At 39.8% G+C, this 20,267-nt stretch overlaps 1 protein-coding gene across 1 annotated transcript in view; it reads left to right on the plus strand.

Annotated features, from left to right (window-relative positions):
- The window catches only part of exoc4 (exocyst complex component 4), a 160,763-nt gene that overhangs the window by 93,278 nt on the left and 47,218 nt on the right, over positions 1-20,267 (plus strand). Inside the window, exons 14-15 of the mRNA XM_061959465.2 lie at positions 18,360-18,496; positions 20,061-20,216. Of these exons, the coding sequence (XP_061815449.1) occupies positions 18,360-18,496; positions 20,061-20,216 (293 nt within the window). The remainder of the gene's footprint in view (positions 1-18,359; positions 18,497-20,060; positions 20,217-20,267) is intronic.

Genomic DNA, 20,267 nt, shown 5'->3' on the forward strand with positions numbered 1-20,267 from the left:
GGAAAACGAAACAAGGAATCAGTTAATCATCTGATCTTCATTTAGTTTCCGTTTCTGCTGCAACCCTTTGAGGCAGCAAATCAGTCATTTATTAGCCTTCATCCCTAGTTAGACTTTAATTATTCGACTGATGTCCTCAGGTGAGCAGTTGTTCTTCATTTGGTTGTCACAAGACTGTTTTTAAATCAAGTAATATTTCACTATTTCATTCAAGTACAAACTTAAGTCGTTTTTTGCACAAGTTTAAAGGCCTACTGAAATGCAATTTTCTTATTTAAACGGGGATAGCAGGTCCATTCTATGTGTCATACTTGATCATTTCGCGATATTGCCATATTTTTGCTGAAAGGATTTAGTAGAGAACATCGACGATAAAGTTCGCAACTTTTGGTCGCTGATAAAAAGCCTGTACCGGAAGTAGCAGACGAGTAGCGTGACGTCACAGGTTGTGGAGCTCCTCACATCTGCACATTGTTTACAATCATGGCCACCAGCAGCGAGAGCGATTCGGACCGAGAAAGCGACGATTTCCCTATTAATTTGAGCGAGGATGAAAGATTCGTGGATGAGGAAAGTGAGAGTGAAGGACTAGAGGGCAGTGGGAGCGATTCAGATAGGGAAGATGCTGTGAGAGGCGGGTGGGACCTGATATTCAGCTGGGAATGACTAAAACAGTAAATAAACACAAGACATATATATACTCTATTAGCCACAACACAACCAGGGTTATATTTAATATGCCACAAATGAATCCCGCATAACAAACACCTCCCCCCTCCCGTCCATATAACCCGCCAATACAACTCAAACACCTGCACAACACACTCAATCCCACAGCCCAAAGTACCGTTCACCTCCCCAAAGTTCATAGAGCACATATATTTCCCCAAAGTCCCCAAAGTTACGTACGTGACATGAACATAGCGGCACGCACGTACAGGCAAGCGATCAAATGTTTGGAAGCCGCAGCTGCATGCGTACTCACGGTACCGCGTCTGCGCATCCAACTCAAAGTCCTCCTGGTAAGAGTCTCTGTTGTCCCAGTTCTCCACAGGCCAATGGTAAAGCTTGACTGTCATCTTTCGGGAATGTAACCATTGAAACACCGGCTGTGTTTGTGTTGCTGCAGCCGCCCGCAGTACACCGCTTCCCACCTACAGCTTTCTTCTTTGCTGTCTCCATTGTTCATTGAACAAATTGCAAAGGATTCACCAACACAGATGTCCAGAATACTGTGGAATTTTGCGATGAAAACAGACGATTAATAGCTGGCCACCATGCTGTCCCAAAATGTCCTCTACAATCTGTGACGTCACGTGCCGGCGTCATCATACCGAGACGTTTTCAGCAGGATATTTTGCGCGAAATTTAAAATTGCACTTTAGTAAGCTAACCCGACCGTATTGGCATGTGTTGCAATGTTAAGACTTCATCATTGATATATAAACTATCAGACTGCGTGGTCGGGAATAGTGGGTTTCAGTAGGCCTTTAATGTCCTCACTCAACGCCGCTGTGACTGCAGTGCATGATTAAAGATTATGGCGACTGCGCTATAAAACGCTCGCAAGGGTTTCCAATCACATAGCAGATGTCTTTGTGTCTACAAATCAACGTTGTGTGTGTGTGTGTGTGTGTGTGTGTGTGTGTGTGAGTGGGTACACGACTACACGTATGTACAGTAGGAGCTCTCCGTCAAGTGCGGCAGGTGTTACTATGGAGCGCCGCATATGCACACACACGGCTGGCATCATAACCTGAGGGTACTGATGGAAGAGAACTCGATATAGTTTCAGCACATTAAACACACTCGCAGAGTCGGGCTGCAGACACATATGGGAAACCATAGGGGAGCACGTTTTATGGACGCATCTGCTCACTGCGGCCACTGGAGCCTGCATGGCTAATGTGAGCTGTATATCCAAGAGGTGTTAGCAATTTAGCATGTGGTTCTGTGCAATGGGAATGTTAGCATCTGCACACGTTTATCCACAGAGCATCTTATACTATATGACATACACAGTCAGGCATCATAGTGTGAATGATGGAAACATTCCTCCATCAACTGATTCCATTCATCCTGGACATTCAAACCAACAATTTTCAGAGTTCCAAAATGTCGCTCTTCCCGGAATTCCCACTTTTCACTACCACTGTTTCCACCCTTTTTTCTTTTGACCACTTCCCCCACATTTTTCAACCGATTCACAATTAAAACATTCCACTTATTCAGTATATTCAGACTATTTATTTTTTATGTCCCAAAAAATTCCCAGTAATCATTTATTTTCTGTTATACTAATACTACATTTCTCAACCAATTGAAACCGTTGCAAAGTCAAAATGGTCCTTGTTAATGGTAGTCAATTGCTTGCATGCTAACATTAGAATGCTAACACGAGCTTGCAAGTTTTTCTTTTTTTTTTGCTTTTTTGCAGGCACCTCAAAGTCATGTATTTTGGTACTTGATGCATGCCAACTGTTTTTAAGCTCATTTTGCTGATATACCTTTAAAATTCTAAGAGTACAGTATTTTATTTTGTTATTGACGGTATCTGGCCAGCGTGCGAAATTTTTAGTATTGCGGCTGTTTAGCATTTACAGATACTTCTACGGAAATTTATTTTTCTACTTAGCATGTTAGCCTGCTGACACTAGCATGCTATCTTTTTTTGTTCTATGTTTGCAGGTGTACAACACAGAGTCATATATTGTCATACTTTACACATGCTAACTGTTAGCATGCTAGATTGTTTTGCTAATTTTACCGGTATAGATTCCGGAGTCTTATTTTAGAATTGGTCTAAAATCTATACCAACTGGAGAAACTGTTCAAAAAAGCTAGCATTTGTTAACATGTAGCGTTTTCTTTTTAGCTCATTTTGCAATAAACACACCTAAGAGTCATTTATTTTGTTCTTAACAGTAATTGGCCAGCGTACTGTTTGCATTTCAGTTTGGCTTCAGCTTTTGAACATTGACATTCACGAAATTGTCTTTTGCTAGTTATGATTTGAACTAAAATCAAATTATTATTTGAACTGTACATTATTTACTGCTAACGTAATCATAAATGTTGCAAAGTCAAAATGGTCCTTGTTAATGGTAGTCAATTGCTTGCATGCTAACATTAGAATGCTAACACGAGCATGCAAGTTTTTCTTTTTTTTTTTTTTGCTTTTTTGCAGGCACTTCAGAGTCATGTATTTTGGTACTTGATGCATGCCAACTGTTTTTAAGCTCATTTTGCTGATATTTAAATTGCCAAGAGTACTGTATTTTATTTTGTTTCTTGACGGTATCAAGAAACAAAATAGCAAGAACAAGTTTCACACGCTATGAAATGTTAGCATAGCAGCTTTTTAGCATTTACAGATACTTCTACGGCAATTGATTAATTCTACTTAGCATGTTAGCCTGCTAACACTGGCATGCTATCTATTTTTCTTCTTTGTTTGCAAGTATACACCTCAGAGTCATAAATTGTCATACTTTACACATGCTAACCATTAGCATGCTAGATTGTTTTGCTAATTTTACCGGTATAGATTCCGGAGTCTTATTTTAGAATTGGTCTAAACTCTATGCCTACTGGAGAAACTGTTCAAAAAAGCTAGCATTTGTTAACATATAGTGTTTTCTTTTTAGCTCAATTTGCAGTAAACACACTTCAGAGTCATTTATCTTGTTCTTAACGATAATTGGCCAGCGTACTAACTGTTAGCATTTCAGTTTGGCTTCGGCCTTTGAACCTTGACATGCATGTTGTATCGAAATTGCTTTTTTCTAGTTATGATTTGAACTCAAATCAAAATATTATTTGAACTGTGCACTATTTACTGCCAACGCAATCATAAATGTTTATTTTTAAATAATAATAAATAAAAATGCCATGAAATACTTGATTTAGTCATTGAAATAAAGATGCATTTTGCAAAGACCAGTTATAGTATTATAGTGACTGTTAGACCCTATACCAGTTTTATCTGTGTCAAAGCGACCTAGTGGAAATAACTACACAAAAGTCAAGGTGAATGAGCGCCTGTAAGCGATACCCATGAAGCGGCAGGTTAATAGGTAATGTTAATATGGGGGAGGATTTGACTATCACAAGCCAACAGTGGTTTCAAACAGGGCCAGAGAGTATCATCCATGTATATCAGAGTAATACTAAGATTACGAGCCTGACACTTACTGGCTGTATATATGTTTATATGTACCTGTATATACCGTACATGTATATGCTATACATTTAGAGAGCGAGCCCACAAGGACCAGGAGATAAGCGTCATGTCCATTGAGGTGAATGTCCATTCATGTGCTGCTGCTGATAAGCTTGAAGCATTTCCCCCATCCTTTTATGTTTCCTCCTCGCATTTTAATCAGATATCGAGAGAATCCGACACACATAGCGGCGGAGAGATGCAATCTGTCCAGTTTTGCTCTCTTCGCCTCTGATTGATTCATTTAATTAGAGTTAGATGGAGGCAGAATACAGGAAGAATATAGGCTCGCGAGGAGTACGGTTACTCTGCTGCATGTCTCCTCAGATTGGCTCCATTTATCATGGTCCAACCCCCCAGCAGCAGCACCGCCCACACCTCCTATAAGCCCCACAGGAACCATATAGTTTATTTTTATTGAAATCCTTTCATCTTCAATGTTTCATTCTAACTTTAGGGGTGCAGTAATATTAAAATTGTTGTGCCTGCATCAGCATGGATTTTAATTATTTTAATTTTATGGTCATAAAATAAAATTTTATCATAATCGAAGAACAAAATGGTTTATTTTATGATAACAAATATTTGGTTTATTTTCATTTCAAATTATTTAGTTATTTTCTTAAGGCTTCAGTGTTATTATTGTCTGTCTTCAGAAAGACATCACACATTTGTTAATTTTTAAACAAGTGTTACCAAATATGGTTCCTCGCCTGAGGAGCCACCACTTATTTAAAGCATATTTCATCATCTCCAACCATAAGCTCTCGTGATGGGTAAATAACACCTTAGCAAGTGTGCGGCACACTCACTGCTACTGAGTTGCTGTAACATAGTGGTGCCATCTGCTGAATTAAAAAAAAAGTCACTACATTAGACGTGCAAATAAAATCAATAGTTAACAATTAAATAAAAGTATATGTATATATCTATATCACTGCACGTAAGCAGCTAAGCCCGCGACCTTCGATCCCTCAGGCTGTACTGCATCAACAAGCGACATCGGTGTGTAAAGGATATCACCACATGGGCTCAGGAACACTTCAGAAACCCACTGCCAGTAACTACAGTTGGTCGCTACTGTAAGTGCAAGTTAAAACTCTCCTATGCAAGGCGAAAACCGTTTATCAACAACACCCAGAAACGCCGTCGGCTTCGCTGGGCCTGAGCTAATCTAAGATGGACTTATACAAAGTGGAAAAGTGTTCTGTGGTCTGACGAGTCCACATTTCAAATTGTTTTTGGAAACTGTGGACGTCGTGTCCTCCGGACCAAAGAGGAAAAGAACCATCCGGATTGTTATAGGTGCAAAGTTGAAAAGCCAGCATCTGTGATGGTATGGGGGTGTATTAGTGCCCAAAACATGGGTAACTTACACATCTGTGAAGGTACCATTAATGCTGAAAGGTACATACAGATTTTGGAGCAACATATGTTGCCATCCAAGCAACGTTACCATGGACGCCCCTGCTTATTTCAGCAAGACAATGCCAAGCCACGTGTTACATCAACGTGGCTTTATAGTAAAAGAGTGCGGGTACTAGACTGGCCTGCCTGTAGTCCAGACCTGTCTCCCATTGAAAATGTGTGGCGCATTATGAAGCCTAAAATACCACAACGGAGACCCCCGGACTGTTGAACAACTTAAGCTGTACATCAAGCAAGAATGGGAAAGAATTCCACCTGAGAAGCTTAAAAAATGTGTCTCCTCAGTTCCCAAATGTTTACTGAGTGTTGTTAAAAGGAAAGGCCATGTAACACAGTGGTGAACATGCCCTTTCCCAACTACTTTTGCACGTGTTGCAGCCATGAAATTCTAAGTTAATTATTGTTTGCAAAAAAAAATAAAGGTTATGAGTTTGAACATCAAATATCTTGTCTTTGTAGTGCATTCAATTGAATATGGGTTGAAAAGGATTTGAAAATCATTGTATTCCGTTTATATATATATATATATATATATATATATATATATTTACATCTAACACAATTTCCCAACTCATGGAAACGGGGTTTGTAATATATATATATACACATATATATATATATATATATATATATATATATATATATATATATATATATATATATGTATGTATATATATATATATATATATATATATATATATATATATATATATATATACATACGGGACGGCATGGCGCAGTGGAAGAATGGCCGTGCGCGACCCGAGGGTCCCTGGTTCAATCCCCACCTAGTACCAACCTCGTCATGTCCGTTGTGTCCTGAGCAAGACACTTCACCCTTGCTCCTGATGGGTGCTGGTTAGCGCCTTGCATGGCAGCTCCCTCCATCAGTGTGTGAATGTGTGTGTGAATGGGTAAATGTGGAAGTAGTGTCAAAGCGCTTTGAGTACCTTGAAGGTAGAAAAGCGCTATACAAGTACAACCCATTTATCATTTATTATATATATATATATATATATATATATAAAATGTATGTATGTGTAGATATATGTATGTATACATACACTATATTGCCAAAAGTATCTGGCCACCCATCCAAATGATCAGAATCAGGTGTCCTAATCACTTAGCCCGGCCACAGGTGTATACAATCAAGCACTTAGGCATGGAGACTGTTCCTACAAACATTTGTGAAAGAATGGGTGGCTCTCAGGAGCTCAGTCATTTCCAGAGTGGAACTGTCATAGGATGCCACCTGTGCAACAAATCCTTTCATAAAATTTCCTCGCTCCTAAATATTCCAAAGTCAACTGTCGGCTTTATTATAAGAAAATGGAAGAGTTTGAGGAGAGACAAAGAAGAGTTCATATGTGAGTCAAGGCAGGTGGTCAAATACGTTTGGCAATATGGTGTATATGTATATGTACAGTATATGTATATATACATATATGTATACGTATACATTTACATACATACATATATATATATATATATATATAATATAATGAATATATATATATATATATATATATACTGTGTATATATATATATATATATATATATACTGTATATATATATATATATATATATATAAATATATAGATATGTATATATATACTGTGTATATATGTATATGTATATATAGATATATGTGTGTGTGTGTTATGTATGTGCCAATGGGAGGTCTTCTACTCCGCCCATAAAACCCCCCCCAAAAAATCTAAAAAGCGCCAAGGATACTCTATTTACCTTTCGTGTCCTGAATATTAACCAAGTATTAGTGATATTGTTATTGAAAGCACTAACGTAAGCTGCTCGTTTCCTTGCTCGTCAAACTTTATTCTACATCATAAATCATGCCTCTCACCTAGATAGTAAAAGATCAAGGACATATTTCGAGAAGTTGGTACACTTTGACAGCCAATTTAGACCCGGAAACTGTGAGGACGGCACGAAAAGATGCTTGGTTCCACACACCTTTTCTTCTTGAGGATTATGAGTCATTCTTCACAAAAATGGGAATATATGAACATTCTAGCAGTCGGCTGCCTAATGACAGCAGACATTGTGCAGTAAGTGATGTTTTATTATGTTTGTTTTGCTCTCATAAAGACTACAGGGAGTAGCAACAAGTTATGGAGTTGGAAAAAAAAAGCCAATGTCGTGATTCTATTTTTTTAATTATTGCGCCGCGGATGCTTGAAATGAGCAAAATACGCAATTATTAAGTGTTATTATGAATGTGCCCGTTACTACATTACATACTGTATATACTTACATCGTGTATATAAAATCTTAATGGAGGTGTTTGGATGTTTTTTTAAGAGCTTTATAGGCAGAATAGAGCGGCTCCAATGGGCTCCATTGTAAGCAAACCTTTGATTGCATTTATTTAATACTTAGAATGCACTATAAAAAATACATCCGTCGTCATGTCTTTCATTATGATTGTGAACAATAGGAAAAAATTCCCCAAAAAGTGCAGTTCTCCGATAAAGTGACACACGTCGTGGCACACAGTATTTACTCCTCATGTTTCATAATACGTCTATGCATCCGTATCGTTTGACGCGTAACTACTAAACACATTAAAATGGTGTTTAAAAATGTCTTCTACCGAGCAGTGCCTCACACAAATACAATATAGACCTTAACTTGTGGAATCTTCTACCAATTTCTGGACTCATTTCAAATATGTTTATATGCACATTGTTCGGCCCTCCTGTGATGTCTCCTCCAGATGTTTTCAAGCACTGCTGACAAACTTGTTTTATTTTTCCATCCTCACGATTAAATGTGTGGCAGAGCTCGCTTTGTATCACACACAGTCTGCCAACGTTCCGCTAATGATGTTGACCTTTTCCTATGCATATTCACTTTTTACGCCAGAACCTCCACCTCCCTTAATGACACTGACCTTTATTGTTTGTGATGATGTGTGTAGGCAATGCTTACTTGTGTGTTTGTCAGGGTGCATGTGTCTGTGTGATTGCTTCCTGCTGATTGCACACACACACACACCCCCCGACCCTCTGTGTGTGTGTGTGTGTGTGTGTGTGTGTGTGTGTGTGTGTGTGTGTGTGTGTGTGTGTGTGTGTGTGTGTGTGTGTGTGTGTGTGTGCGTGCGTGCGTGTGTGTGTGTGTGTGTGTGTGCGCGTGTGTGTGTGTGTTTTATGAACCCCCTCGCCGGCAGCAATCACAACACAATACACCTGTTAACTTCATCAGCCGTGCCCTGTGATTGGGACTCGAGTGGGAGTGGGAGGTGCGAAAAGGATGATTTTACACTTACAAATACACACATTAACATGTACACGTATACACATAAACGTGTACACTTACACTCATTAACTTGCACACGTACACACATTAACATGTACGCACACATACAAACCCCGTTTCCATATGAGTTGGGAAATTGTGTTAGATGTAAATATAAACGGAATACAATGATTTGCAAATCATTTTCAACCCATATTCAGTTGAATATGCTACAAAGACAACATATTTGATGTACAAACTGATAAACATTTTTTTTTTTGCAAATAATCATTAACTTTAGAATTTGATGCCAGCAACACGTGACAAAAAGTTGGGAAAGGTGGCAATAAATACTGATAAAGTTGAGGAATGCTCATCAAACACTTATTTGGAACATCACACAGGTGTGCAGGCTAATTGGGAACAGGTGGGTGCCATGATTGGGTATAAAAACAGCTTCCCAAAAAATGTGAGGTACACCCCTTTGTTCACAACTGCGTGAGCAAATAGTCAAACAGTTTAAGAACAACGTTTCTCAAAGTGCAATTGCAAGAAATTTAGGGATTTCAACATCTACGGTCCATAATATCATCAAAAGGTTCAGAGAATCTGGAGAAATCACTCCACGTAAGCGGCATGGCCGGAAACCAACATTGAATGACCGTGACCTTCGATCCCTCAGACGGCACTGTATCAAAAACCGACATCAATCTCTAAAGGATATCACCACATGGGCCCAGGAACACTTCAGAAAACCACTGTCACTAAATACAGTTTGTCGCTACATCTGTAAGTGCAAGTTAAAGCTCTACTATGCAAAGCAAAAGCCATTTAGCAACAACATCCAGAAACGCCGCCGGCTTCTCTGGGCCCGAGATCGTCTAAGATGGACTCATGCAAAGTGGAAAAGTGTTCTGTGGTCTGACGAGTCCACATTTCAAATTGTTTTTGGAAATATTTGACATCGTGTCATCCGGACCAAAGGGGGAGCGAACCATCCAGACTGTTATCGACGCAAAGTTCAAAAGCCAGCATCCAGTTAATATCTGCTTACGTTCTGCTGTAACGCACTTCCATTTACTCTTCCTAAATTTTACTGAGCACTTATTTTTTCTGTTGTTTCAAACTAGCTTAGCGATTAGCAGGCCTGCCTCTGGCTTGCTTTCACTCGGTGGGTAACATGTTTTAGCCTTGTTCTCCATTACATGATACTTGAGAATTGATAGTAGGCAATATTTGGACACATGACACAATAAGTAAACAGACTACTATATAGGGAACTTTACCAATCAATTTGATATACATTACGGGCCCGGCTCAATCCTGCCGACAGACATAACAATACAGGAAAGACCTGAGTGTTACTATGCAACTTGCCATATTTAGCAAGTCATTATAACATTATAAAATTGCTCCGTGTGTATCGCTCATCTGTCTTTTTTGTGACATTAAAAAGAAGTTACAGACGAAAGTTAGATAGTAGGCAAACTTTCATGAAACTTTTAGCGAATGTCATAAATGAGACAAGCAATATGTTATTAGATTTTGGGCCTGATCCGGAACATTTGTACTACATTACCTTATTGTACATTTGTGTAAGTGTATGCGAGCAGCCCTACGGAGAAAAAGATAGTGGAGACTCACTTTCATTCCACTATAGATAGCTCAAAAAGTTCTGGGCGGATTTTAAATTAAACTTTCAGGAAATGTTTTGGGACTGATCCAGACCACCGTGTGCATTCAGGACTTTTTTTTTTTTTTACTTATGGGAGATAAGACATGGCAGAGGTGTGCCCTCTGAGTGTTTTTTGTAGTTTTAAATTAAATTCAGTTTTTCTGCTCACTTTTTGTCTCCCTAAACATTATTTCTCTCTTTTACAGCGTTTATTTCAAGTACATGCAAATGTATCATGGCCAAATATGCAAATTTGACAATGATGTCATAATATCATGCCTCCACCGCCCCTACCCCATCAACATACACACACACCACTGCCGCAAATAGATTGCAGCTCTGTGGGAGTCACTGCGTTTTTTTCAGTCGTTGAATTGAGTAATTAAAATCACGTGGTGTAACTCTTTTACTTCTGAACCAGTGCACAAAAGTGTGTAAAATATTGTCAAACATGCAACACTACTGTGTTGCCTGGCTATAATTATTCTGACAAATACACCACATGTTAGCGCTTTTATTAAAACTCTTAGTTTCATATTGTCCTTAATCGAGCAAATGTTTATATGATAAACTTTTCCGTTCTTGTTTTTCTAGGACAGGAGTGGAACATAGTGGGGCGGCATTGCTCGGTTGGTAGAGCGGCTGTGCCAGCAACTTAAGGGTTCCAGGTTCGATCCCCGCTTCCGCCATCCTAGTCACTGCCGTTGTGTCCTTAGGCAAGATACTTTACCCACCTACTCCCAGTGCCACCCACACTGGTTTAAATGTAACTTAGATAATGGGTTTCACTATGTAAAGCTTTGAGTCACCAGTAAAAAGCGCTATACAAATATAAATCACTTCACTTTACACTAACATAATAACAACATTATAGATGGTAATTTCCAAAAAAAGGTACTGTCAAGTTGAATACCACTAGTTATTGTTAGTAGGGTCTAACATTCAAGCAACATTCGGTCTATTTAGTCTGCCTTGAAAAGCACCAGAGCCTTTATCTTGAAGACTCACAGTCCCAAGAATATGTTTCTTTTCCTCAGTGCTTGAGGTGTAACAGTCGGCGTCACCTACCTTGTCCCAGTTATCTCGCAGCAAACACGTGTGCACTCCAGGCAGACGTTCTTGCCCGCCCCTACACAAAAGGCAGCACTTTGTCATAATATGCACATTCTACCACTATAATGGTGCGTGCCTATGTTTGCAGTTAAAACATAGCAGCTTCCAAATGTCACAAGCTTAGGGGTGGGGGTCTGTGTGCAGCAAGTACTAATCTTCTGCCTCTGGAAGTGAGTTCAGTTCATTTCAGTCCAGTTTCATGTTATTTCGAACATGCATGAGTTTGCAAGAAAGAGGGCAGGGCTCCAAATGTCAACCACTACCAAAAACATGCCCTTTGGTTTAGCAGGATGGAAGGTTGGGGCTGATAAAGCCAACTGTTTATTTATCTAATTTTACAAATATAAATTATAACGTGAGCCACAGCCTGGATGTACTGGAAAAGCTTGGAAATTCATGTTCAAAGTGCTTGAATGTAACCTTGAACTTTCCTCAACTAAGAAGCGTTACTTTTTTGACATTTGTTTAATGAGATGCGGCAATACATGCATCGCAAGTTTCTCCATTTTTTGCTCCCCATCCATTAAATTAATGAAGAAAAAACTAACAAAGAGATCATTAGTATAATGGATTTTTGCTCGACTGCGAGGACTCCAATTGCACATCTTAGTTCCTTGGATTGTTTTAATGCCGGGACGCCGTGTTTCATTTTGTGTAAGTGTGTTTCGGGTAAGAATGGCAGGAGGGTGGAATAATATGGCAGCCCATCTGCAAGCAGCCAAGTATGATATTGCTCCTCATCCTTCAATTAGAACACTTTGACGCAACGATGCGTTGGAAGGCCGTCCCACGAAAGAGACATTGTTTGCTTATGAACTCATTCTCATCTGCCCGCCAGCAATGCACCTATTCTGACCTATGCTGGTCCCTCGGCTTTCGTAATCCAGTCCAAAAGGTCAGACTTATACAAAAAACATATACATTTTTGCTACGAGTTGTTTCTTCAATTCTATAGTGTTACATTATGTAGTAATGTGCATCCCTCATTTTTTGTCTTTACATTTATTGTCATTGTTTTTCCCCTGTAAGAAAACGTGTCCAAGAAGAGTGCGTAATGGCTATCTTTTAGTCTTTCTGGTGCGACTCCAAGGAGACCAGCAGAGCAGCGTGTTGTAGAGGTGTCCATGCATTTAGCCATCAAATAACAGAAAGTGAAGCGAGGTGACTGGCTGCAGAAGCCCAAGAAAATGGTCATGGAGCTGTGGGCTTATACAAAACCCAAAACCAGTGAAGTTGGCACGTTGTGTAAATCGTAAATAAAAACAGAATACAATGATCTGCAAATCCTTTTCAAACTATATTCAATTGAATAGACTGCAAAGACAAGATACTTAAGGTTCGAACTGGTAAACTTAGTTATTTTTTGCAAATATTAGCTCATTTTGGATGGATGGATGGAATTTGATGCCTATAACATGTTTCAAAAAAGCTGGCACAAGTGGCAAAAAAGGCAGAGAAAGTTGAGGAATTCTCATCAAACACTTATTTGGAAAATCCTACAGCTGAACAGGCAAATTGGGAACAGGTGGGTGCCATGATTGGGTATAAAAGCATCTTCCATGAAATGCTCAGTCATTCACAAACAAGGATGGGGCGACTGTCACCACTTTGTGAACAAATACGTGAGCAAATTGTCTAGCAGTTTAAGAACAACATTTCTCAACAAGCTAATGCAAGGAATTTAGGGATTACACCATCTACCACCATAATATCATCAAAAGGTTTGGAGAATCGGGAGAAATCACTGCACGTAAGCAGCAATGCCTGTGACCTTCGATCCCTCAGGCGGTACTGCTTCAAAAAGCGACATCAGTATGTAAAGGACATCACCACATGGGCTCAGGAACACTTCAGAAAACTACTGTCAGTAACTTGTTTGCCGCTACATCTGTAAGTGCAAGTCAAAACTCTACTATGCAAAGGGAAAGCCATTTATCAACAAAACGTAAACACAAACACTGTTCTAGGCGTTGTATTCCGTTTTTATTTACGATTTACACAACGTGCCAATTTCACTGGTTTTGTACAAAATGACCTCTGGCGTGGGTATAAGCTGCCTCTCTGGGCTTCACGTCGAGCCACTGATGCTTTCTTGTGGCCGTGGGCTATGAATGTGCTTAATTTCATATGCGAAGCTTGATTTTTAAATGTTAATATGGCCGATGATCACTCTAATTTAATCATGGCAGCCAAAATCGTGATTAAAATTGTATTAATTGTGCAGCCAAATTTGCACCTATTTGTTATCCAAATGTGGAACTTTCTGTTTGAGGAGTTGCCGTGTCATCCGATGTGAGCCATCTTGTGTGTGTTGCAAAGAGAGTGAATCTTCCAAGTGTGACTCTTCCTGACTTTGATGGATGATCTGTCAGTTCTTGTGTGTCCCCTTCACCCAAGAAAGGGGCGAACTGTGTGTGTGTGTGTGTGTGTGTGTGTGTGTGTGTGTGTGTGTGTGTGTGTGTGTGTGTGTGTGTGCGTGTGCCAGCAGGGGGAGATGATCTTCTGTCATGTGTATTATTTTGGCAGAACCGCTGCTGTTGGAGTGTTGCCGTGTCGAGCAGTTTAGGGTTCACGGTTCGGGTTAAAACACTGTGACCTTTAGGAGCTCCCCATTGCTGTTTCATGAGGGAATGGCATCTATTCTACACCACACACACACACGCGCACCCACGCACACAAAGTCCACTTCCCATTCTCTTTCTACCCCGAAGTGCATCCTTTTAGCACATTAATGTAATTCCCACTTTGTGTGTGTTTTTAACTCACTCCGCTAAAGGAAATAACCACTTTTAGCCGCAGCTTCTGTCGCATTAACAGCTTTTTCTCTTCCCGCCGGGATGTCGGCTGTGTATCTCCGACCACCATTTCGCTCTTAATGACACGCCATCAAACAGCGACCATCCATTTGCAAAGTCGGATATTCCTCGGTGGCGGCAGTGTTCTAAAAGAGCGCATCGGGTCGGTTTCCAGGCTTAATGTAGTAACACTGGAGTGGAATATTGGTGTTTTTCACTCCACTGCACCGTGTGTTGACCTTTAAGCATGAATCATTAAGAATGAGAGCGGGAGAGGGAGAGAGAAAGACGTGGACAATGCATGTTCTCTCCAATGTAATGGTCAACTAAGATTAAGGTGGACAAAAAAAACACTTCCTCAATCGCTCCCCTGATTACTTTTTAATGATTTGTGCTGGCCAAGACAAATGGCTGTGTTAAACGAGCAGAATTAGACAACCCAGCGCGACTCATTCCATTGTTTACTCCTGTCCATTAACCAGTTTGGACCACAGTCAACAGTTTTCTGGGTTTTTTCCCAGGAACATTTTTAAATCAGTTGCTCAATTTTGCACAATGGATCCCTCATCTTGTTCCTGTAATATCGAAAATATGTACTTGTAATGTATTGTTGCCCAAGTCACTCACTCAGGAAGCCAAAAAAGTACTCATACAGTCGTAAACCTTCACACACGGACACATTTAGTCTTGAAGACGTATGCATGTAGTGACTGAAAAAGCTTGTAGATACAAGCAGCGGAAATGAGTTTTCTTTGTAGGGTGGCTGGACTCACTTAACCCCGGATTTCCACTGTATGCGTAACAGCTGCAGAACGGCGTCGCCACGGCGGCAGAGTCTTTCTGTTTCCAATCTAGTCAATGTGTCAGTTTCCATCGCTGGCGAACCCTCTGCGCACGGCGCCGCCATGCCGGTGCTGTAAAGCATCCATGCACTGACTATACGCTTAGCTTCTCTTTTTGCGGTCACCTCAACACGGCGGATCAATTTCGATAAAATCTGCTTGTGTGGGATAGGAAGTCATGAACAAACAAAGAATAAAACGTACGTTTTTCTTTCAAAATAAAATACTCCGTGTTCAAGGCAGATCATATTTTTCACTTTCAAACGTCCTAATGAGCAGGGACGGACTTTTAAGTCAACATGTCAAAGGTTTTCAGACGTAATTTCACCTTGTTAACACAAATGAATGGGCACATGCTGATTCTGGAGGTCCAAAATCAAACAATCATATCATTGGCATATCCTGGACAGCTATTTGGGGGCCAGTGTGAAATATGAGCTGATACAGGGGCTGGGGAAGCAGGGGTGGGGTTAGCAGTGGTTGAATGAGATTGATTGATTGATTGATTGAGACTTTTATTAGTAGGTTGCACAGTGAAGTACATATTCCGTACAATTGACCACTAAATGGTAACACCCGAATAAGTTTTTCAACTTGTTTAAGTCGGGGTCCACTTAAATTGATTCATGATACAGATATATACTATCATCATAATACAGTCATCACACAAGATAATCACATTGAATTATTTACATTATTTACAATCAGATGTGTTTTTGTGTACAACGTTCGCAGGGATGATGTTACTGTTGTCTTGTTGCTAGCTACAAATGCAAAAATAAAGTTGTCATACTGCAAGGCAAAACTGTGGTCTTCTCCACGAGTCATGTCAGTGCCGTCAAAGTCGCCCGCTTGTGGGTATTGATGGACAGCAAAGCTTGCGACGTTCCGCGGTGTTGCCGTTCTACAGTCGCTCCGTATCTTGAACGGCAGGACCGATTTTTTTTGCTTCTGCTCCTTTGGAGGTACAGAATAAACCGTTTTTGGTTTGCTTGACTACAACTCCCTTATCACGTGGTTACACGCAGATTTGCGAGATCTCGTAAAAGTCTGCGCTTCTTTGCTATATGGCCGAACCGCAAAAATGTGCATCTGAACTCCGGTGGAGTTTGCCGTAGACCAGGACTATTCAACAGGTGGCCCGCGGGCCACATCGGGCCGCCATGGCTTTTCATTAGGCTCGCCGAACATCACCCAAATAGGCTTGATGAAACAATTCAAATAAGGGTTGTTCATTAATGGAGTTCTGCCACCACCCCGAAGGGGGCAACGGCGAGGCATATTTGTCACAATGAAGCAGCAGTGGAGTGAGTAGAAGAAGACTACTCATTCAAACCAAAAATGCCACTATCAACCCTGAAAAAAATCCATCCATCCATCTTCTACCGCTTGTCCCTTGCGGGGTCGCGGGGGGTGCTGGAGCCTATTTCAGCTGCATTCGGGCGGAAGGCGGGGTACACCCTGGACAAGTCGCCACCTCATCGCAGGGCCAACACAGATAGACAGACACAAGGGCCAATTTAGTGTTGCCAATCAATCTATCCCCAGGTGCATGTCTTTGGAGGTGGGAGGAAGCCGGAGTACTCGGAGGGAACCCATGCAGTCATGGGGAGAACATGCAAACTCCACACAGAAAGATCCCGAGCTCGGGATTGAATCAAAATAAATTAAATCTGACTGTTAATAGCGACTGGAAAAAGTATGAATGTTCTGCCCCGAGCCAGTGCTCGAGTCATTGTTTCCTGTAGGACCGCTGACTTTGTGATTTATTTTGTATTTGTGGTCATGTTTTTTGGCTCAGTAACTCTGGCAATCAAAGCTCATTTATACATGTAGTGCTAAATTTGATCAAAAGCGGGTGAACGCCACACCTTGGGTTTGATTGTCTGCAATGTTTGCTATGGATGTTTTTCTAATTGTTCTATGCGTAAACATCTGTAGTTTATTGTGTGAATGTATTCACACTGAACCTTCTATTTTATCTATGTAAAATACAATGGACGTCATACTTTTGTAATGCTTATTTTATGTTTATATTTTCAGTCTTAACCTAAATGAAGGAAAACGTGTAAATAAATGAAACTGAAGAAGGCAAATAATTCAAAAAAAGAAACATAAATCTTCAACAAAACTTCTGGCGCTTCTGTTTTTTCAGGCTGTCAACTGTCAATCTAGCTGCGCCCACTGGAAACGAGTAGCCAGGGCAGAATAATTAGTTTATTGACAGAGCAGTGTGAAAGCCGATGTGTTTACTTTGCAATTAAGTAAACACAGTTTCAAAGGAATATAAACTGCTGAGGAACTTTCTGATGAAACATCCAAATTCCGATGTCCAGCCCCTGAACTCTTGGGCTGTTAAAACTGCAGCCCTCTTCATTATGTAGTTGGATAGCCCTGGCGTAGACGTTCCGTGGCGCTGCCGTTCAGCAGCCGTTACGCATCCAGTTGAAATCTGGGGTAAAAGACAGCTCAAAGGAGATACTAAGAGATTCTCCCAAATATAACTGACCAGCGTTCCTCTACTTCTATTGCGAGTTTTCCACACCATGACTCAGCAGTGAACTGCCGCTTCATCTACGAAGGCGAATATCCTAAAGACCAACGTGAAACCAACTTTAACGTGGTCACTCTCCAAGTTATATGTTGTACATTGATATTATATTACGTCATAAAACTATTGTTGTTACAAACTAAAATGTTATACGTATACAACAGTTAACCTACTGATGGTAAAACGATGTCTTTGTTCTGAGTTTGCAGACTCAGCAGTGCTAAAAGTGCCATGTTGTTATTGTTGCTATCGCCTGCAGCCTGCAGGCTATGTGTACTTCTACCCCTCCCCTGCTGCCGACACAGTAAAATGTAACCCCATGGCCACAGCCGAGGCCTTAGTGTGTGCACTGCTCGGTCCTGCCATGGATCATTACGCCTCCCAGTGGAGCGCCTGCTCTCTTTGTGTTGTGTGTGTAAATGAACCAAGGCAAGCAGGTGACACAGACCATTTCTTCCTTTTCTGGCTCCAGAGCACTGTGGTGGTGGAAAAGTCCATCCAGGATCTGATGAATCTCATGCAGGACCTGAGCGCCTACTCCAACCAGTTCCTGGAAATGGTCTGTGACAAGCTGAAAGAGTACAAGGAGATCTGCAATACGGCCTATAGGTAAAGTAGGATTCATGCCAGCTGAGTAGACCCAGAATTAATATAATGTAGGACAGGGGTTTCAAACATGCAGCCAACAGGCCCCTATTTTCTAACCCTCACCTTTGTGCTTCCTGTAATAGTTAAATAAATATATCATGAAAGTTAACTACAGTAAAGGTACAACACAAAAATGACAGCATAGCAGACAAACACATTGGGCAAAATGAAGAGCAATTTCCTGTAAGCAAGCAGAAGTGTCTCTGACCAACTCCTGGGGAACTCAGCAGTGTCAAAATATAAAATGTGGACATTTATTCTACATTTCTTATTGACTTAAGGCCTACCAAAGCTCATGGTCACGATATATCAGGTCATGTGATTAAAAGTAAATACTCTGTGCGGCCCAACTTCTATAGAGGCTTTAATGGAACAAAATTAAATAAAAAAATACATTTTGAATAATTACTTATATTTTTTTTATTAATTATTATTATATTTAAATATATACATATTTAATTTAATGTGTCATTAATTTATTTTATGTAAAAGTGCATTTAATTAATTATTCTTTCATTACTTAATGATTTAACTTTTTCAAGATTGAATTAATTATTTAATGATTTATTTGATTATTTCATAAACATGTGTGGCAGCACTTCATGATTTCTTTTTTATCTGTCAAATTCAGCAGTCAAAGTCAGTCAGCGGGTCCTAACATCTGATTGATTACCCGACACCGCCACTTGTCTGTGCAACTTCGCCCAGAGAATATGGTCAATATCTTGGTCTGAAAGTGCAAAAATTACTTTGAAAACTGTAATAAATTCCTCTACTTTAACTGCTACATGCTCTGGGCCATTAAGGTCTTGCTTCAGCATTCAAGCTCTAAAATATCTACCGACAACTCCCAAACAGTAGTATATTCTCTTCAGCCGCCATGTTCTACTTTAAAGTTCCAGGTTTCAGACCACAGCAGTCTTTGGACTAGATTCCTGTTAACCCCGCCCACTGACTTTGATGGCTGTGTTTGACAAATAAAATAAATTCAAGCGCTGACAACAAGTTCATGAAAGAAAATAATACATCTTCAATTGAATCATAAAACAATTATTTAAATCTTGATATAATGAAAACAATGAATTAAATTATTAAATAATTATATTTTGAAATAATTACATGATTAAATAATTAAATGTACATGTACATTAAATAAGTTAATGACACATTTAATAACACATAATGTATGTATATGTGTGTATGTATATACATGTATATATATACATATATATACTGTGTATATATATATATATATATATATATTTATATATATATATACATACAATACATATATGTGTATATGTATATATATATATATATATACAATACATATATGTGTATATGTATGTTTGTTTATTTATTTATTATTACATTATTATATATTTATTAAAATAGTATTATGTATTTATTAATATATTAATAGGCGATGCCAGTTTATACAGTCAGGCAATAAAATGCAAATGCAACCAGAGTGTATCGTGGAGCTCTTACATCAGATCCATTGACTGAATTAGTGTGTCCTTAGGGGAATAGTCCAGTGTGAGGAGAAGTTGACCATCAGTGCTTCCTGGTCCAAAGATGAGGACATAAGTCGCCTGCTTCAGTCCCTCCCTAACTGGGCAAACATGGCCCAGCCCAGACAGACTCGCCAAAAAAGAGAGGACGAAGAAGACTTTACCAGGTACAGGTATATTGCACGCACTTCATCCAAATGAAAGGATTATATAACCAA

The sequence above is a fragment of the Nerophis lumbriciformis genome, linkage group LG05 (genome assembly GCF_033978685.3).
Source record: "Nerophis lumbriciformis linkage group LG05, RoL_Nlum_v2.1, whole genome shotgun sequence".
Lineage (NCBI taxonomy): Eukaryota > Metazoa > Chordata > Actinopteri > Syngnathiformes > Syngnathidae > Nerophis > Nerophis lumbriciformis.